Genomic DNA, 21,374 nt, shown 5'->3' with positions numbered 1-21,374 from the left:
CTTTCCTCTTCAGCTTTAACTAAGACGAGCCTAATTTACTTGTTTAATCAATGAAAAACACATTTTATTCATATTCAACAGAAAGAAGAGCACTTACATTCTTACATATTGCACCTTTAAACAGAGTACAGTTTAATATTTGATCGTGGTCTCACAAATGATAATGATTCCAAGAAGAATTTATACGAGGTCTAACTGAAGGTAGAAATGTGTCACTTTATCTCAATATCTGAAGGTTCTGTATATTGAAAGCTAAAAAAAATTGAAAGTTTGTATAATGTGTATAAATTCTCTCCTGAAATATAAATACAAAAAGAGAGAGACTGTAAAGAATGCATCGTTTCATTTCCTTGGTTTATTATTTACAATTAGTTTGATATAAATACATATTTTTAAGACAGCTTATGATTTGTGAACAAAGAATATAATACAGCAAACATCACGTTCAGCACAACACAGTACTCAGTGAATACAATATAAATCAGTTACATGCAGAATACATATACAGTACATGTATTGTATGTAGTTACCTAAAATGATGCCAGCGGCGTAACAAGATGTGTGTAGAAGAGTTTGTGCAGCTTGAGAAAAAAAAAATTACAGATGTTGTTGGAATTTTTCCGTTGTTTCATTTCTTGAAGTGCCGAAGCTCGCTGTACACGTCTGACTGGACTCCATGTAACTCCTACAAAAAAAGTCGAATAGCAATTGAAGCAAAAACAGATGATTAGTTAATACAAACTGGCAAATGTGCTTATTTTTTGTTTTTAAGGGCTTAGATTATGCTTACCTGATAGGGTGATTCTGTGACCTCTGTTGCCATTTTCTTTGATACTGATGGTGGTAGATTTCTGCTAGGCCTACCTGTAAAAAATAAATGAATAAATACATAAAAAAAAGTGTCAACATCTACCTGATACGTGGGCAACAACATTTTCACAAATAGGCAGCTGTACACATAAAGTCAGTGCTCACCATCATGAGAGTCCCTCCGTCTCTTGTGGTGAGTCGCAAAGCAGAACACAGAAATAGCGATGAAGATGGTCAAGACAATATCAGAGGCAATAATGCCTATTACTGATCCAATGTTTATTACGTAACAGGAGCCAAAATCTGTGAAACAGAGGCGAGGTTATGACAACAAAAACAAAACCCACACACCATCATAATTCCAGCATCCCAAAGCAGCAACATGTTAAGGAGAGTTACTTACCTTGCTGTCCTTCTACAGACCCTGAAAGACAAAGAGTTTGTAAAACATCAGATCAAAAAAACCTCACAGCTACAGTCATTCACTGTCAAAACACACGGGAGACGCCACTCACCAAACAACGAACCCACAATACAAAGAGCGTCAGACATCTTCTTGATGTGTGGTTTTTTTAGGGGGGTAAAGGAGGAAATCAGAAGGAGAGGTCGAGGGCCACCTGTCCTTCTGCTCTCTTTCAAATGGCTGTGTTGTCGTACCCATAAACAAAATGCTGGATGTCTGCGATGGGAGGGTTCACAGAGGAAGTAGTGTCCGAGGGCGATACTGGCAGCTGTGTGGGGGCTGTCAGCATGTGACAGCGCTAAGAGGAAGAGGAGGGAGCCCGCTGAGAGAAGAGGAAGCTGGTGTTTCTGTCCCCGCTCCTCGTAACATCACATTCATGTGAGCGTTCGCTAGTCATAAACAAGAATCCGGTCACATGCGACCATAAGGATTCAGGCCTTCTGGCTTGTATATTGATAGCCAACATGACAAGCTGTAATAAGGTCAGTTCCTTTACACCTGCAGTTTCTGCTGAAATACATGCGATTGTATCTTCAAATAGAGTGCTTCCTCATGACCTGTGGTTTAGTGTAGGTGGTAGGCCACAGTCTCTGCTTTAGTCTGAGAGCCATCGTTAAACCACAGGTTTATCTGTAACGATACTGTTCTGTCAGCGAAATGAAAGCACGCCTTCATCGTTCTTCATTGTTTCATGTTATAATACGAATGACAAAACATTTCTAATGGCCATTATATAAAAATACAGCATGCACGTGTAAAGCGCACATACACAGGCAACAACAACAAAAAGTATAACAAGATTTATCAATAAAACAGGAGCGCATGTATAAAGTTCCTCATAATTAGAAACACTTCTCAAACAAGCTGCTACAGAAGCTAATGTAGACGCCTCAGTTAAAAAAGTATCGCAATGTACTGATACTGTATACGTCAGGTGTAAACAACCTTTTGTTTGCTAGTATTTGAAAAATCCTTCCGATAGAAGGACAATTTATTACCTCCACCAAGGAGGTCTTGCTTTTACTTGTGTCCATTTGTTGGTTGGTTGGTTTGTCAGCAGGATTGCACAAAAACTACTAAATAGATTTCCACGAAACTTGGATGGAGGATGTGTCTCAGCCCAGAACAGACCCAGTTTCTTTAACATTGTGAGATAGGGTGTTTTTCAACATCTCTCAGGGAATTATGCATTGATCTTGATGAAAAAAAGCATATTGAAGTGGATGGTAACTATGAGTCAGCATGTTTATAATTACACTGTTTATGTTTGCACATATTGTGTATATATATGATTCTATTTCTTTTTCTGTTCTAGCTCTTCTTCTTACCTTTTTATTATATTGTTTATTTTTAACTGTTATTATTGTTTATTGTTATATTAAGCGGTCCTTTGGCTGCTGTGAGGCACAAATTTCCCTGTTTGTGAGACTAATAAAGGAATTTCTGATTCTGATTCTGATCCTGATTTGATGTGGATAAAGGGCACTGGTGGGCTTTGGCAGAGGTATGTGCTCTACTGAGCGCCATTCTAGTTTATCTTTAAGCATGTTCATTCTTCAGGACCTATCCTCTTGTAGGTCATTTGACCTCTGACCTTTCAGAAAAGAGCTGGATAAAAATCCAACTTATCTACCAACTTATTAATGCTTATAATTAAAACCATGATGTTATATTGCACAAAAAATTTATTAATGACTTAAAGGTAGCAGAAGGAATTTCTGGAGAAAGATAATTGATGGTTGAGTCTCATTCCAAGGTCATCAATTACTGATGCTTTGGGTCAGAATTTCAGGCCGGATACCAACCCAAAGCACAAGTGTTTGACAACCTAGGAATGAGACTAAACAATCAATTATCTTTCCCCAGAATCGCATACCCTACCTTTAACTATTTGATGAGAAACTCACAACCTGTTACAAATGACTTGACAATCAACTCACCATCCAGACTTTTCATGACCTGGCAACCCAGACATATCTCTTATTGATGCTCGATAATTCATCTGTAAGGAATTAGTTGAATGTGAACCAAGGAGCTTGCAATTATATGGAAAAAGTCTTGAGCTGAGTAAAATGTGTCTACTATAATTAAAAAACAGGTGAGATTTGATTGTGGGTTTTCACAGGAAGATAAAATCAAAAGTGTTGGTGTCATAAACAAAACGGTGAAAGAAAGTGATAAACAATGGAAGCATCCCACAACTCAACCTTGAGAGACTCAACAGATTATATTGGCTTTTTGACAGGACAAAAAGAAAAACACTGAATTTTTTAGCAAATGGAGACTTGAGGGGAAATTCCTCACACACACCCTCCTAGCAACAAGTAACAAGAGACCTTTTTTGATACAAATCTTAATTTTATCTCCTCAGTGGCGTCGCACAAACAGCTCTTGGTGTTATCTCTTCAAGAGTGTGTTCCCTGCATAGACAGCCTACCTTTGGTTAGCGATAAATTAACCCTGCACGTATAGAGTAGGTAGATCAGACAGATATCATGAGACGTTGAGCTGGCTTGGTCAACAAGTTGTGTGCTTGACTAAAATGGCAGACAGTGTTTTAACCACAGTCACCTCAGCACACAATGAGACACTAACTGCCCCGAGTCTAATCAGGTCTGCTTTGTTCGTCACAGCTCTCAGTTGTCTCGGTGTACAGGATGATGACATGGATAAGAAAAACTCCTGAAGCTCACCAACAAGCATGCGAAGCGACCAGCCAACATCGCACCAAGACACAAAAAAACACTGACCAACTTATTTCATTAATGTGCCGAAAATATCTGTTTCATCAACATTTCTCTTTGTACATTGTAAACCAAATGGTTTGTCAGACAGACAGTGAAACACATATAGTAAAATCACTGAGTCAGTTTCTAATTTATTTATTTCATTCATTTTGAATAAAGGACACTTACATAAAATCTTCAGGGCTCATGAAAAAATGTATTTAGACATTTTCCGACTGCAGAGGGCACTGTGTGGTGTTGTCACAGTGCAATAGTTGTACTTGATTAACAGTTTTTGACCAGTCTAACATGCCTCTTATATACTGAAGAGCACAAGCACACATTGTTACTAACTTTAAAAGGCTTTTTATAAATTGTTCTTCTGCTTTTAAAGAGTTGTAAATCTAATGCTTCATACACAATAAGTAAAAGTCAATTGGCTTTTTGAGTTTTTTGGTCATATTCTATGAATAAATAGTTGTGACTGTGCTTACTGTAGTGGAGATGAGGAATGGTTATAACAGCGCCACTTTCACAATGAATGAATGACCTGTGAGTATGTCATTGATTCCATATACGACCACAACCTCCCTGGCCGGGGTTGTGAATTTCAACAGCTGTGTGATTAAATACACAGATTTTACAGCCAAAACACACATTTTCCAGTGAGACAGTGCATTTTTGGACCAACTCTTTGACTGCAATACAAGTGACAATCTTCAAATCTGAATGTTGTGACTTGTAATAGATTACAGAATGGTCCCTTGTTTAAAATATAAGGCATTTCTATGCTGATTTCCACCACCATGCTGCATAAGCTGCTACAGCTAGATAAACATGGGTGGGGATGGTGTAACGCATTTTTAAGAAGTGTTCCAAATAACAGCGTGAAGACAGCTAAACATATTATCTCTATTGTATTCCTTTTGGAATACAATAACATTCAATACAGCTACAATCTGCATTAGATGAGGTGAGGCAGTAAAAGACAGTGCTCTGTCACTCTACAATGTGACACTGAGGATACATGGTGGGAACTTACAGATCATTTGACAGGTACCTCAGCCGGATTTGGTTGCTGGTGTATGTATTTTTTTTTTTATGTGTATGTATGTCAAAGTACTATCTTTACATTTTTAAATCAGGACATTTGCATATCAACTTATAATTGAGTTCAACTGTTCAAAAAACAGTCGTGAGACAACACGGCAGGTCCTGATTGGTTCCCGATCCTCATGAGGAGAGGAACAAACATCAAATCTACATTCCTTAATGTGGTCTCCATTTTGTTACAACTTGTCCAAGTGGTGGGGCAGGTTGTACCAGTGCAACTCCTTGTATGTAATTGCACTGATAAATAAATTCTGTAATATAGTTGGTGAGATCTGGAAAATTGCTATTTGCAGTAGACAAATAATGGTACTTTGTGTCAAAATTTGAGCTCTAACACAAAAAAATCAATGAGTATCCCCAGTAAGCAGAAATGTTATATATGCCAGTCACTCTTACTTGTACACTTGAGTTAACATTTTGTGATATATCTAAAAAAAAAAAAAAAAAAGAAATTCAAATCTTAAATTTAACATAACTTCAACATGTACCACATCGTCTTTAGATTAGGTCTTGCAGTTGGCCCGGACATTCATGTACACTTTGTTAGCTGTGAAGAGAAGAGAAGAGAAGAGAAGAGAAGAGAAGAGAAGAGAAGAGAAGAGAAGAGAAGAGAAGAGAGGAGAACAGGAAAGTTACCAAATGCACAAAGAATGTGATAAAGTAGGGAGAATATTGTGACAGGTGTGATATTTGCATGATGTTAAACAAAAATGTCAACAAGAGAGAGAAAAGCTTAAAAATATATAAGCTGTGTGTTATAAGTAAACAACAATAACACAAAAAGCCATGAGCTGTTCTAAAAAATGCTTAACTTCAGCTTCTTTGCCTCACCATTGTCTATCTTTTGACGCCGAACCCTGGCACATCGGTAGGTAACGATGACAATGATGAGGGTCAGCAGCACATCTGCGCAGACGATACCTGCCATCGTCCCCGGCTCGATCCTGTAGCACGACACGGTGCTGTCTGAAGGACACAAGCAGACAAACGGAAAAGACGAGTGGGATGGAGGATGTGAGTTTAGAGCGACTGGAAAAAATGATTCATCAGTTGTCGTTGTCTAGCTCTGCATTGTGATTTTTCTAATCCATATCTATTCAGTTACTATGAATTATTATTCTATTCAATGTTTAATCTATAATAATTGAATTCCAAAGTTGTGTGTGTGTCTTTATTTTTTCGAACATACCTGTGAGCGCCACAGCCAGGTCTTAGAGAAAGAAAAGAAGACAAACATCAGCATTTCGTGCAATGCAGCAGCAGCGACACATTTGTCAGTTAAATTTCCGTCGAGCAAAAAGTTTGTGGTTTCATGTTCCTGTGTAAGACCACCTTCATGTATGAGTTTTGTGTGCAGGAAGGAGAGGAAAGCTGTAAAAAAAAGCGAACTTACTGCAGAGAAACAACAGTACAATGATAAAAACATTGTTGGGTGCCATTGCCAAGTTTGTTACTTCAGTTATGTTCTTTTTCTGAAAGACAAAAAGAGGCAGACTTTGAAAACAAACAGTTTAGATGCAAATGCTGTTTGACAAAAACATGAAGATAATCACAAGCAACTTGACAAAGAATCTCTATCAAATCATTAAATTAGATTAAGATCAAGCTCCGTCAACTGACTTTATGAGGCAAGCTCTGTGATCGTCGTTAAAACAAACCTCCTCCCACACATACTGCTTGTTTATGTTCAATCTAAAACTGCATATAAAACCATTCAGATGTGACTTGACAGAAGGTAAACAAATGGTTAAAATGTGGGATGAGGAAGAGAAAGTCGGTGTGAGTCAAGATCCTCATACCTGTTGTGCCTGGGCTGATCTGCTGTCCAGAATCCAAAAGATGATGTGACCCTAGTTTCCAATCAGTTTTCACTTTTGAAAGCTGACGTCACATGTTCTTCTTCCTTCCCCCGCTGAGCTGAAACTCTGCCTGCAAACTCAATGCAGTTTAATAACAGCAGCTGTTATTGGTCTAATTACTGATGGTTTAACCTGACAGAATGTGCAGATTATTAAGAAAAGTAACACTTGCACGTTCCTGAGAAGTTTGTCTTCGACTTTGCACTCTACCTTATAAAAATAACTATCTAGACAGATAGAAAACACAATCACAGATAGAAAACACAGCTCAAGACAATGAAGAAATGCTGCACAAGTGCATTCAGTGCTACACCAAACCATGCGGTGAAAACTCCAGGACAGTTGCATCTTTTACAGTTTAGAATACCAGCACATCTAGGTACACAAAATGTTTGTTTCTACACCAGGTAACTGAATCACTCCTGCCAGAAGATTTTCTAGTTGGAGCTCACTGGAGAACATGAGCTGAATCATCCTCAGGGCCTGTTTAATGAGACACTCAATGAGACACTGACTGCTTCAGAGATCATCTGGCCAGAGATCATGTCGACAGCATGGAGTGAAGTGTGTGGGTTGTTTCAATGCCATCCCAGTGTTCGTACTCTCACAGTCGACTCCTCTGACTCTACTCAGTGCACGATGCCTGAACAAATGAAGGATTCATGCTATCAATTTGACAGATTTTGGCTCAGTCCCGTTAACCTCTCAATTCGCTAGCTTGAACATTATCAAGGGTGTAGTGTGGTTAGTCGTCAGTTTCATTTTTGCCTTTGAATTAGATTGATTTGGACTTCTAACAGCAGATGGAGCTGTGAGGCTTCTATTGACGGCCTGCATCACAAAAGACTGATGCCTTTGAAAGTGAAAATGTGACCTACAAGTTTCACACACTTCTGTTCTATATACCTGTCTCTTTTTTCAGTACTGATCTTTTGTTTGGACTAAAATTGCCTTGGAGCAGCACTATGTAACGGGAACACTGTTCAAAGATAAAAAGGTGGCAGGGTCCACCACATATAAAGAAAGTAAAACAGTATGAAACTGTGTTTATTCACTTTATTCTGTCATGAAAACAATGAGAGTTTCTTTATTTAGTTTATTCAGGCATGAAAATAAAAAATAATAAAAAATGCAATGAAGACATTTCTAGCCCCAAAACTACATAGTGCACCTTTAACAAAAGGCATTAACATCCAGTATCGTCTAAAATGATGCTGACAAATTTCTGATGTACATTATGAGCCACATAATCCAAACAAGTAGTTTAGATCAATGAAGAGTTCACATAGTATTACACATTGTCCACATCTTCACATACAGTACAGAGTAGAAACACAAACATCTGTTGTACACACTGTACATTAATATATGAACAATACAGCAGCTCTGTCCTATTTACATGTCCCGATCACCACACTGTGTTGCCTTATATTATTTCATTTCTTTTGTGTCTTTGTTGCTTCTTGTGTTTTTCTGTTTTTTGAAATATTTGTACAAAATTTAAAATAATCAGATGATCAGAAAGAGGTAGGATTTCGAGGATTTATTTTTGTTTCATTTGATTTTGATTAATTTAGAAGTCATAAACCTAACCCTTGAATATGTATGTATATGTATATGTTGAGTCAGAAATGCTTTCAAGTTCTGTTTCCTGGTGATGTTTGCGATCCCTAAGTCCCTAATTTGTCCATACTTTGGGAAAGGAGACCAGCTTAACTAGAGCGAGACAGCCTCCAGCTTGTTGACCAGCCGGTTAAGGAGCAAACCAGTCCCCTGCCTTTCAGAGGCTGTCTTTAGATGATCTTTTTTCCCACCATTTTTACTTTTTGCAGTCTCCCCAGTTGACGACACTGAATCGTTCTGCTCCAGCAGTTTTAGTATTCCTGGTTGTCATTGTCCAGTTCTAGCATGGCACCTACAGTACACATTTCAACTGTGTTGTCTGATGGGGAGAAAAGTACCATTAGTGAATCAGAGAGCTCCATAAAACCTTTTTACCCAAACTTTCATGCATTACAATAGATTACGATAAATGTGGGGAGGCTATTTGAAATAGCAAAAAATTCAAACATTCACTCTAAAAGCAATTCATTGGACATACTTTGCTGCTCTGGTTACTTTTTAAATTGGTTAAAAATGAATCGCTTTTATTTCTTTATTTGTATGACTTTTGTAAACAGCTATTTCAGCTGCACACTTTTCCTGAGGGGATTCACCAAGCAAAAGAGACAAATCCAATTGTTTGAATTACATAAAAAAAAAACAAACAAACAAACAAACAAACCTCAAACACTTTAAAAGTTATAGACTGCAACATCTGTCCATAATTTGAGGTAATCCCTTTTAGGTGACTGAGCCTCACATGACCTCCAAAGATTTACTGGAGCTCATGTGTTTATAAGGTATAAAATACCTAACATTTAAAAACAACTTCCATTAAGTGTAAAAATATTACACTGTATTATTACTTATTTAGAGTGTCTTTGAAAACCTTTACTTGTAATACTTTACATACATTTAGTCAATAACATGAGCCACACCTGATTCAAATGATCAGCTTGTCATCGATAGTGACCTCTGATAGTGGTCCATTCATCTGAATCAGGTCTGATGGGGCAGGAATGAACAACGCTGGCTAACTCTTGACTCTTCTGACTTCCCACACTCACAACCACATTGATGAACTGATGCTTTTTTGTGAAACACATTTTAATACAGACATTTTGAGTCAGCTTGAAAATCCTCAAGGGATCGACTTGATCTATGTGTTTAGTCATCAGTTTCAATTTTAGGTCAGCGTTCTGGGTTCTGGTTTCTCTGCCTCTGAATGAAACAGCAGATGGAGCTATGAAGCTTTTACTGACGATGCTTAGAAAATTGAAATATGTAACCTACACGTTTCACACACTTTTGTTATTCATTAAATTCCTGTTGTTTCCCCATGACCACTTTTTTGTTTGGACTGAAACTGCCTTTCAGTCAACAAGGAGGTCCAATCTCAACAAATGTAATGCAGACTGAATTGAAGGGGAAAAAATTTCAGATGTGAACACAAACCTTGTAACAGTCTCTAATAGAGTCAACATTATATACATTATTAATACCTTAAAGCAGAGTTGCCCTGTATTATCTACATGTCACCGATCTATTCTTTTATTATTCCTTTTTTTTTTTGTTCCTACTTCCTGTTTTTTATTGTTCCCACAAGTGGAAATTCTAAGCCGCATGCGATTGCATAAGAACATTTGCAATTTACATGAGAAAATGTAGATATCATTCATTTGCGAAAAATAATCAATTTTCTATTACTCTATTTTCATTGTTTAAAAAAATCAACATGTGAATAAGCAAATTTCATTTGGTTTCATGTTCTATGCTTCGTTGGTCACATGAGGAGATTCTAATCTGCATGGGAAAAAAAAGAGCAAATCACATGTGTGAAAGTGAAAATTTCACATGAAGAAATATTTCATTCATATGTGAAAACACAAGAGGCAACTTTCACATGTGACATTTCATATGACAAGAGGATCTTTTATTTTTTTTAAACTACTATGATAACATAAATTATAATCAAGAATAAGATGACCAGAAGAAGAGTTAGGATCTTAAGATTTTGTTGTTGATTTAGATGTTACAACCCAACTCATGAATCATCGGACACGCTTTTTAGGTCTGTTTCCTTTACAGCCCTCTGGTCTCAGGGCCATTTGTCTCTTCCTATGAAACTCAGTTTTTATTGCCTTTGTTTCCACCTTTGAAACAGAGACTGACAAGATTTTCACGACCAAAAAAGAAAGCTAAATCTTAGAACACACAAGTTCACCTTTCATCTACTATTCTGATTTCTTCATTTGATTATTCAATTTTCCTCATTTACCTTTTTAATCCCTTGGTCTGGACTGCCTTTTATTTCAAATTTGTCTCACTTGTTATGTAATTTAGATAATTTCTCGCTTTGTTGTATACTGTTATATTTGTTCTGTAATGTTGCTTGGCCCTTAGTTGGTATTTGTGGTGCAACTGGGTAGTAAAGAGTTTAGTCATTTGGTAAAGAGAGAGTCATCACTTTGTTCCAATATGATGTTTTGATGTTGGTGTTTTTTCAGGTGACACAGACGTTCCTGTCAGATCGTGTCTAGACAAGGTTACTATAAAAAAAAAGACTGGCACAAATTATAAACACAAACACAAGTTGTGAGCCAAATAAACACAACAGTCAGACAAATGTGAAAATTTGAAACACAAGAGTGGAACGTGCCTTCCACCGTGGGTGACAGACACACTGATATGTGGACTAACAGAAATATTTGGTTGAAATATGTTAACATTGGGGAAACTATATGTTTTTAACTTGTGATTAGTTTGTTGGCATAAAATGTAGCTTTCAAACAGATGTAATTTTACTATATCACTTTAATTTATCTAAGCATTGCGCTAAATATTCTATTGTTTAATGATGTTGTTTGAGATTGAGACACAGAACAATATTAAGGAAAGAGATTTGTTCATTTAATGTCATTAAGATGGTTATAGTTTATATAGTTATAGTTTATAATGTTGCACTAAAGGGAAATCCTTTTTGATTGAGTGGTAACAGTACTTTTTTAACTGATTGAAGTACATTTATTCAAGTGGCGTACAATTTTGAGGTACTCTGCTGGAAAACATCTATTATGCCACTGCGTCATCAGGTTTTAGAGGTAAATAGTGTACTTTTGATATCTCAACATTGATATCACAACTTGCCTTTTATTACTTACAGATTAATATTCTTCACATAAACATGATCAAAATATGATTGATTATTGTAGTTTAAAGTACCAAATGATTGATTAGTTAACCTCAGTTAGTGTAACATCATCTGTGCCGGCTGTAACATTAAATATTAACAACAACACTGAAATGTCACTTACAAGTAAATACATTAGTGAAGTATCAAATTCTATAGGAATAACTGAAGTAAAAGAAACAGTATCACAGTATGAAAATATTGGAATTCAACTTGAGTGAAGCAACATAAGCATCACCAGGAAAATGTACTTAAGGTATCTAGAGTAAAAGCACTTGGCTCCTCTCAGAGTGTTAGTCTTTTTTCGGAACCTTATAATGATCTAGATAATAATCTGTACGCAGGGCTCTTACAGGCTCTCTGTTAGTTTTGTACTTCAGTACTTGAGTTTTTTGCCAAGTTTACCTTTGAACAACTCATAATAATCAACAGTTATGAGCCATTCTCTAGGTACTTTTAAATACTTTTTGTTGATAATATTGTGCTTTTTCATAATCAACACTTTGAATTGGATTTGGATTTTTTTCACATGAAAGTTTTTCTACTTTTATCATATGATTAAATACTTTGTCAACCTTTTCCCTTCGTTATAATGTGTCCTTGTGTTCCTTTGTGTTCTTGTAGTAGTTGCCGTTCACATACCTAATAACTGTTTATCCCACTCTCTCACACTCTTCTCAACTCTAATGACTTATGGCGGTCTGACATAACGGTGAATGTCTGGCTTCCCCACTCTGCTGCCGGAGGGCGGGGACCACAGCTGGGGGCGGTGATGAGGAACAACGTGCTCTGTGTGTACAAGCAGCAGCAGCAGCGATAAGACAACAAGCCAGTCAGACTCAAAGGCAACCAGCGTGTTACAGATCGGCTCTCACACAGCTCTTTAAATCACTTCTTATCACGTTTTTAGGTTCAGAGCGGAGACCAAGAGGACGACCTGTTGAAGATTCCAAGGCAACACCGTTTCTGACATGCACTTTGATAAATGTGAGTATTTGTGCTTTTGATTTGTTTGTGAGGAGTACAATGTGTCACTGCTTGTGTGTTGTATTTTACACTGAGTGCAGCCTCACAGCCTAATGTGGACGGGTTTGGACAGTAGTGATGACAACTTAAACTTGAAGTTTTTAGGTTGAGCCTAACTTTAGTTACTGACAACACACTGTGATCTCTTTAAATGGTCATCCATGAGTTAAAAGTGGCAGTTCCATACACTCGAATGACTCGTTACATACCAATCCCTCCATCTTAAACACATTTGAAAGGTTTTGTTGCGACTTCATTTGGGACTTTAGATGATAAATCAGACTGAAATGAGCCTCTGTGAACTCAAAGTGTATTTCATAGTTATACTGTGTTTTCCAGCCCATAGTTCAAGAGTGATTTTAGATTAAATACCTATCAGCTACGGTTAAGTGAGGCTTTCTTTCACTTTTCGCTGAATTAGACTTGAATTCGGGCGAATCCAAGAGTCAAGGCGCTTGGGGAAACCCTAATGCACCTCCACCCCTGTTCGGTTGTCTTTCAGTTCCCCTTTTCTGTGGGTGCCAGACAAGCAAGCTGTGTGACGTGACGGCACAGCTCTCTTTCGTTCGTGCCTTATTTTTACACAGGGCTGAATGATTTCACAGGTTGTCATGTCGTGTTGTTGAGCTACAAAATGAGGAAATTGGCTCTGTACTACTTCTCTCTTTCCCTCAGTCAAAAGTGAAAGGTCGTCGGAATCCCCAACCTCCCACGCACATGACTCAATGTCCAGGGGTTTCCACAACTCCAATTTGAATGTAGCACAGAGTAGCCTGAAGAGATGGGGGCGATTGGTGTAGACCTCAAATGTGCATGTGTGTCAAAGACGTCCTCTCACTCTCGACAAGCTCACTTCTAGTTTCTCTCAGCTGATGCTACAGGGGGAGAGTGTTGTGCAAATCCTCTCATCTGGTCATTTCAACTGTTTAATGTCGATTGAGAAGGTACATGTTGTGGCATTACCTCATCGCAGCGAGGCCAAAAGTGGCCTTTTGTTGTAAAGATCAAATGAGTCAAGGATTGAGTAACCTGTAGTAACACCTCCTGAACTTGAAAATGAAACTTGGCGTCATCGAAATGTACTGACAGACTGATGTCATTTATTCTGATAAAGTGACCTTTACCATGTGGTGGGGGCTTGTCGCACACAGCGGCACAGGAGCTCATTGTTTAGGACAGGTTTTCACCTGGAAGTGAGATTGTTGAGAGGCGCTACGACTAACCAACAAAAGTCTGAACTAGCAGGTCCATGAACTGTCATTTCTCTCTCGCAGCCCGATTTGCATTTATAGCCCTTTCTTTTTTCCTTTTTGCAACCTGTATTTGCTCTGTTGAATAGAGCTGTCTCAACCCTGAGCAGTCAACATTCACAGGCTCAAAAAAGACAGAAAAGACAAGAGAGACATGTCACTTTTCTTCTTCTTCTTCTACGCCTCCCAGACATGTAGGTGCAACAGAGAGCACAAGGCAGCTACACGTGTTGTGGTGACGTGCCTCTGACACACCAAAGGCAGGAAGATGCGGTTTGCGTTTCTGCTCAGCGTAATGGAGCGAGACAGGAAGATGTCATAGAAAATGAGCAGTGGTAATCCCATGCTTAGATTTTCTGATGAATCTGTCTGCTTTTTTGCACGGCCACACGATCTGTGTTCCTAATGGAGGAGGTTTATCTTTGCGCCCCGGTTCCACAGACACGGTGGAAATATCACTTTATCTCTCGCGCATGGGGCTGAAGTTTTTTTGAGGAAACAACCTGTATGGTCACATCATTTTAGCTGGAAACATCAGAATTCTGTTTTGCAATGTTTTTTCCTATTTTTTTATTGCCTTTACCTGTTTAATGGAAATGATAGCGTGTGTGTGTGTGTGTGTGGGGGGGGAGAACCACAGTCATTATATAATGGATTTGATATTGATGTCTAAAGGTGAGCAGAAAGTTGCCACCATGGAGCAACTGAGCAGGCAGTAACATCCAAGTCATAACTTTTTGATGTTAATATTCAGACCTGAATGACTTAAAATCAACAATCTAAGCTTGCAGCAGGATTTTTATCTTTCTTCCATAGTATTACATTTGTCAACCCACATTTGTAGTATTTGGGTTATTGACAATTTACAGCTTTAATAAAGTCCGTCTTATCCATACTCATACTCTTTTTTCATCAACTTTCTATTTGACATATTTTGTGATTCATAGGTACAAAAAACAAAAAGCTCACTTGACAGTTAAACCCATCTACATGTTATTTCCAGAAATGAATCTGAAAGGACAACAAGCAACAAGTAATTGTGATGAATCATTTTTGGTAATTCTTCAATCAAAACCACCAAACTTTGTTTTGGTGCCGCTTCTCCAATGTGACAACTTCTGTCTTTAATGTGTTCTTCTTAAGGGGGTTTTGACTATTGCTCAGAAACAACACATTTGAGGACATCCCTTTCGGCTCTGGGGAATTGTGATTTCTCTTTTTTATGACATTATATATAGCCCAAAGAATGAATCAACAATTGAACAAAGATTAAATGAAAAAAAGTTTTTTTCTGTTTCACATCCAAACTTAAATATCCATCAGTTGTGGACACAATTTATGACCAAGTGGTCATTCCTTTTCTTTTTCAGCGCCAAAAGAGAAGCCGTGTTGCACTCTGCCCACAGTGAAGAAACTTTTGGAGGAGAAGAGAAGGCGTGAGACGTCCTCTGTCCCCCCCTCCTGCACTACGGCCAGCACCAGTCCTGTTCCTACAACTACCGTGACAGTAAGGCAGCGCACTAACTGAGTCAGCACCTCACTTAATATCATACTATATTTTCATAAAGACATGATTGTTTATGGTTTGTCCATTTTTTGCCCCTTTCTCCCAGCAGTTGTCTGCATCAGAACAATTTACCTGTACAGGTAAGAGTAGGACAACTTCCGCACACACAACATAACATTAGAACATTCACAAAAAAGGAACTAACATTATGAACTGAATTAGAAGAAATAACATTGTTGTCAAAGACTTCTATGTGTTATGTTGCAAAGAACCAAAGTTAGCATGCTAATGAGCTAGCCGTGGGCTGTCCTGTCTCATTATATCATTTTATACTACAAGAAGTGACAGTCCCTATGTCTGTATGTCTGCTAGCAGCTACTTGGCTTCCATTCACAATGTCTGGCAGTTTTTAACCAAATAAGTGAACATAATAGACTGACAGAATGTCAGAAAAGGAACTATATTACACCTATTTTTCCTCATTAAACTAAAAAATACAACTGTGTACCTTCTGAATTCAAGTTTCTATCTTTAGCTCAACTGTAGCTAACTACAGGCCTGACCTAAGCCAGTCTTGAGGGGTATTCAGGACCAGTGTAGTGTCTGGCTGTCTTCACTATGAAGCTGCTGAGCGCTGTTAACCACAATGTAAACACTACATTTCTTCAGTCAGCTAATAGGACCACCTATTAACTAAGCTTACTAGCTAACGGCAGCTAGTAGCAACAGCCAAAGATAGCCTTAGCAAAGAGCATAGTTAGCAGCAGTTGATGATATGCTACCGCCTATATTTTCTGGAGCGACGTTCAACAGGTGGTCAAATCTTTAACAGTCCATCCTCTCCATTCTAGGTGCATCAAGCAGCTACTCAGACATGGCAGTGAGCTATGAACAGTGGCCTCCAGCACCAGAGTCTACACTCAGTTACTACAACAGTCATCCAGGATCCAGCTACATGCCGGCCTACAGCCTCCCCATGGCATCTGAATATGGCACACAGCAGCAGCAGGTCTTTGGAGACACAATGCCTCAGACTTATGTAAGATAAAAACCCCTCTACTGACATGTTGCGTCTGTAAGGGCACAATCATTCCTTTGAGTCTTAAATCACACCCTGCATTCCTTTTAGCAGGAGTGCCCTATGCCAGTCGCAGATCCCAGTCTGGCTTCTTCGTGGTCCCTTCTGGGTCCCAGTCAGGCCGCACAGCTGAGCTTTGGTTCATCGATGGATGCCACCAAGCTGGAAGAGGCCAGGATGCTGCTGAGCGGGATGGACTACAGCAGAGCCACCAGGCAGGATGAAGACGGAGACACGTGAGTGGGGTCAAACGTTGGCACATTTTCTTTCCTGGTTGACCTAAAACCTTACTATACTGTGTTGTTTAAGGATATTTCCCTCAATAGGAGTTTCAGTCCCAAGCTAACAGTGAGAGCCACATGTGCAGTTAGACAATCCTAAAAAGATGTTGTGAACCCAAATATATCAATGTGTCAGCCACTAATGTTCAGTGATTAGAAACTCAGATAAAATGGAAAGACAAATGCAACTGTGACAAGGAATAGTGAGAAATTGGTTGTGGGGATTACAGCGATTTTTGAAGGCTCGCTTGAAGCTAATTTATCATGTGCTGTTGTTCTGTTAGCATCCTGCACATCTACGTTGCCAAGGGGCTCAGGGAGTGTGCCTTTGTTGCTGCAGAGAGGCTGCGGGACGTAGGCAGGCTTGATGCCAAAGAACACAAGGGAAAGGTATGACAAAGCCTGCAAAGTTCTCTACTTCTTCACATCACAAACTTAATACGGGATCATCATTTCTATCTTTAAATCGTGTGTGCTCGTGCAGACTGCTTTACTGGTGGCCGTGACAGCGAACCAGCCAGAGATCGTGCAAGATCTGCTGTCATTAGGAGCAGACATCAACGCCTGTGATGTTAAAGGGCAAACTGCTCTGCACCTGGCTGCTCACTATGGCTTACCTGTCGTCCTGCAGGTGAATAATTACCCAAACACAAAACAGCATGACTATCACAGCAGGTCAGAAAAGTTATACAGTACAGACCCTAACAGCGGTTCTTTTTTTTTTTACAGGCAATTCTGTCTAGGCCAGCTGTCAACCTGGAGGCCCGCAATTTTGAAGGTAATTTAATGTTTTACCAGTTGTTAGTACAGTTTAAATGATTAATAAACAGGGAGGCTCGCCATGTGTTCGAATTTGGATCAAGTTTTCAGCACCGCCAGTTCAACAGCCTCAGACGCACCTTGACATCGAAGATCCTGTGGGCTTTTTCACACCACTCTCACCGTATAGCAACTTCTGATTTAGAATATGTCTGATTTAAGTTGCACATGGCATTAGCAGAGAGGTTAAGGTTAAAATTGAGCAAAAAAATGCACTAAATTCCAGGGGTATATCACGATTCACTGCGATTACGATAACGTCATGATACAGAAATTCTGCATTGCAAGAAAATCATCACTGACACATCATATCTGTCCAACTGAAGAATGCAAAATACTGCTAAAAACTTGGTCGCCTGTCGCTATAACTTCTAGGAGCGAGTCAAAGAGTGATGATGGAAGTTGGCGAATGTGACTTAACATAACGTGAATTCAACTTTAAATCTCGTCTGTGAACATACTGATAGAATTCCATAAGCAGTGTTGGTTGTTCAACAATGAAGACTCCCATGATCCTGTGGTACACTTTTTTGTTTTCTTTTGATTCGGACACCCCAAGCTTCAGAAATGACGTACTGTGCCTTTGATTAAAATGCTACATGTGTCTCCTTCTTAACTCAGGTATGACTCCCCTCCACTGTGCGGCCATTTCTCACAGTCTCACCATGAAGGCTCTCTCCAGCAGTGGGCTGGTTGATGTTAATCTTCAGAACAAGGCTGCGGAGAAGCTCTCCTGCGTGCAGACGCTTCTCAATTATGGGGCGTTCCTGCTCAGCCAGGTAAAGGACGGTTTCCCCCATTTTCTGAATGTCATATGAGCAATTAAAACACAAATGAATGAACAGATCAGTAACCAGTGGGTCAGCAATCACGTACAGTAACATCAAAGTCTAGCATTCTAAACGCTGACATTTCAGTCATAGTTATAGTTCATAGGGGAAGTGCCCAGGGTTTATCTAACTACGATGATGTCATCAGTTTGACTTAGTTTCCCCCTCCCTAGTCGCTCTTTTGTGTTTGACACTAAACTTCTCAGTCTGACTTGTGGTTTTGTCTTGTGGTTTCATTCTGTTCTTTCCATCACTTCCAATTCTCAATTCCAGGAAATCAAAAGTAACAAGACCGTGCTGCACTTGGCTGTCAAGGAGGGGAATGTTGATCTGGTGCGATATCTGCTCAGGATTCCCCTGCAAAACATGAAAGACTTTGTCAACTTGAAAGTGAGTCCCACACGGACGTGACACTCAGAAGTGGATTTTAAATAGGCTTGTGTTTTTTCAGGTCTATGTGAATGTACAAACATCTGCCGTACTGTACAAACACCTGACTGTAAACCCTCTGAGTCATGCTGCAATTGTTCTCTATAGGCTCACGGCCACACAGCTTTACACATGGCAGCTGGTCTCCATGGTAACCCCCACCAGGCAGAAATCCTGCGGCTGCTGCTGAGCCGGGGAGCTGATCCCAGCATCCGCAACCTGGAGAACGACCAGCCAGCTCACCTGCTGCAGAGCGGCCTCCAGGGAGAGCAGGTGAGCCACCCCATCATTTTAACAGCCAGCCAGGGACGTCTCGTCTCAGTTGTTGTCGAGGTTAATTCATAATCATCCTAATTTATCTTTTCATTTCCAGCTCAAGCTCATGCTGAAGAAACGGAGCGCTTCCTCCCGTCGACGTAACGTGTCCTTACAGGACCAGGAATGATTTGAACCACTTGTAATCCCCATTTGGAGGGAATGAGTCTTTAACATGTTGCCTCTGTTGACAAGGGGATTTATTGTTATTTTGTTTTGGGAGTCTCTGGCCTATATTTTGTTAACAAACTCTTGAGCATATTAATCTCTCGATACAGTTTGCATTGGACTATGGATTATGAACCTTAAATAACCTCTGATTTAGTGTCTGTAAAAATGTAGTGCTTTATTTATTTTTTCCATGCACAGGGTGAAACATTTTACTCCTCCATGGAGCCGTTTTAACAAACTGCTCCTGTTGTTTTATTTAAATTCTGACTGCTAGAGACACTTCAATTTATGTATTTATTCTGGCCCAAAAAATATATTTAGCATTTTGAAATGAAAAGAAATGAAAAACATTCTTCTACGCACAGAGTGAAGTGTTAAAGTAGATGCAACACTCAAGAAATAGTTTGCCTACAACAGTGAGTTTAAATACTTTAATTTCATACAAATGTATCATCCCGTTTTATTTCAGTTGTTTCTCTAATGTTGAGCCAATGTGAAATTTAATAACTTAGTCTAATTAATATAAATTAATGCTGTCTTATACATAAACGTTGGGTGGTTATTCTTCTACATAAACAAAATGTGATTTTAAATGTTTACTATTCAAATATTATACAGAAAAGTTTCTGTCTCCTGTAATAATCTCAAATCTCGCAATCAGATAATCTAGTTATTTGAATTTATTCACATTGACTCAACATGATGTAAAACTTGGCATTTAATGGGAAATTTCACATTGAACCTATGTAATAGAAATGTATACTTAAAGGTGCATTATTTAAGAATAGGAGGCCTGTCGCATTCATACTCATGGGGGGGCAGCATATCACCAGAATAACCGCTAACTCCCGCTAAATTTAGCTACCGTTAGCTTGTCAGCTCAGTTAGGTGTGCAGCTAGCAGTCCAGACTGGGAGCTCAGAGCACCGGGGAAATGTTTGTGCTTACATCACTAGCACAGGAGCTGTGGACCAGTACAGGCTGTGACTAGCTGGTTAGCGTGTTTATTTTAGCAGATTCCTCTGCAACACATTACAAAGACACCATTGTGTCAAAACTGCTGTTTTTTCACATTCTCACGATAATTTCTTTCTTTCTTTTATGTTTTCGACAGACAATCCTTACATATTGCACCTTTAAATTCACTGAGAGTCAGTGTTTTAGGCAAATTGTTTTTGGCTAGTTATTGTTTTCAGTGTATAGACTGTGCTGTGAAAAGCGGAGTCATATTCATTTTCCTCAGAGGCTACACTTCCAAGTTAATGTTGATTTCTATGAAATCGTTAAGTATCACCTCCAGGACAATGTCCCTGAAACCCCTCCGACCCTCTCGTCGAAAGCCCCCATCACGATAAGTTATCATATTGATACACCGAGTGACGGTTATGATTTCAGTCAGCATGTGTGCTTATGTTAAGAATGTGTGTGTTCAAAGTGAGAATAATCAATCCTGTAATTTAACTTTCTTTCTGTATGCATCATACTTTTGTGTGTATCATCAGGTATTTTCTATTGAGAAAAGGAAACTTTACTGTGTAAAACTGTTATGTATTTGAAACCGATTGCGACGACGAATGTTCTTATCACAGAGACATTACATGAGTAAGTGCGGTGACAAATCGTCTGACTAACTGTACATTTTAGTCATGAGTCATGAATAAAAGTACAACAACACTGTGTTTAAAAAGTTCCATTAGATTTTTTGAAGAGTCCCACTTAGATCTGGCTTCAGATATTACCCGGATGGAAAATACAACATCCCACTAGAAAGCTGTGTCAGTCACTTTTAACTCTTTTTTCTTCATACACAACTTTCACCGACATTTACTGCCGTGATAGTGACCCTTAGTCACAGGTGAAATGAGGTCTTGGTGCTAAGTAAGCCTTTCACATATGTGTCACCTTA

At 38.9% G+C, this 21,374-nt stretch overlaps 3 protein-coding genes across 5 annotated transcripts; 1 reads left to right on the top strand and 2 right to left on the bottom strand.

The window, feature by feature from the left end:
• Positions 1-101: 101 nt before the first annotated feature.
• Positions 102-1,559, bottom strand: tyrobp (transmembrane immune signaling adaptor TYROBP). Its single transcript, XM_030394405.1, has 5 exons — positions 1,326-1,559; positions 1,214-1,234; positions 976-1,113; positions 791-864; positions 102-685 (listed from the first exon to the last, which is right to left on the bottom strand). Exons 1-5 carry the CDS (start codon positions 1,360-1,362, stop codon positions 629-631), a joined length of 327 nt encoding a protein of 108 aa, XP_030250265.1. The 5' UTR covers positions 1,363-1,559; the 3' UTR covers positions 102-628.
• Positions 1,560-4,126: 2,567 nt separating this feature from the next.
• On the bottom strand, positions 4,127-6,961 carry hcst (hematopoietic cell signal transducer). The gene is made up of 5 exons (XM_030392805.1): positions 6,912-6,961; positions 6,506-6,584; positions 6,302-6,322; positions 5,944-6,078; positions 4,127-5,659 (listed from the first exon to the last, which is right to left on the bottom strand). Exons 2-5 carry the CDS (start codon positions 6,549-6,551, stop codon positions 5,616-5,618), a joined length of 246 nt encoding a protein of 81 aa, XP_030248665.1. The 5' UTR covers positions 6,552-6,584; positions 6,912-6,961; the 3' UTR covers positions 4,127-5,615.
• A 5,567-nt stretch (positions 6,962-12,528) lies between these two features.
• Positions 12,529-21,157, top strand: nfkbid (nuclear factor of kappa light polypeptide gene enhancer in B-cells inhibitor, delta). Of its 3 annotated transcripts, XM_030392651.1 has the most exons (13): positions 12,529-12,554; positions 12,674-12,750; positions 15,410-15,546; positions 15,653-15,686; positions 16,398-16,585; positions 16,679-16,860; positions 17,190-17,295; positions 17,390-17,536; positions 17,635-17,683; positions 18,346-18,503; positions 18,828-18,944; positions 19,092-19,256; positions 19,357-21,157. In XM_030392651.1, the coding sequence occupies exons 2-13, from the start codon at positions 12,735-12,737 to the stop codon at positions 19,426-19,428; spliced, it is 1,371 nt and encodes a 456-aa protein (XP_030248511.1). In that variant the 5' UTR covers positions 12,529-12,554; positions 12,674-12,734; the 3' UTR covers positions 19,429-21,157. The 3 variants fall into 3 exon arrangements, with proteins under 3 accessions (XP_030248511.1, XP_030248512.1, XP_030248510.1); XM_030392652.1 differs by lacking the exon at positions 12,529-12,554 and having other exon boundaries at positions 12,596-12,750; positions 15,656-15,686; XM_030392650.1 differs by lacking the exon at positions 12,529-12,554 and having other exon boundaries at positions 12,596-12,750.
• Positions 21,158-21,374: the final 217 nt, after the last annotated feature.

This window comes from Sparus aurata, chromosome 17, assembly GCF_900880675.1.
Source record: "Sparus aurata chromosome 17, fSpaAur1.1, whole genome shotgun sequence".
Taxonomy (NCBI): domain Eukaryota; kingdom Metazoa; phylum Chordata; class Actinopteri; order Spariformes; family Sparidae; genus Sparus; species Sparus aurata.
Note: the sequence above shows the minus strand (reverse complement) of the source record. Positions and strands in the feature narration are given on the sequence as shown.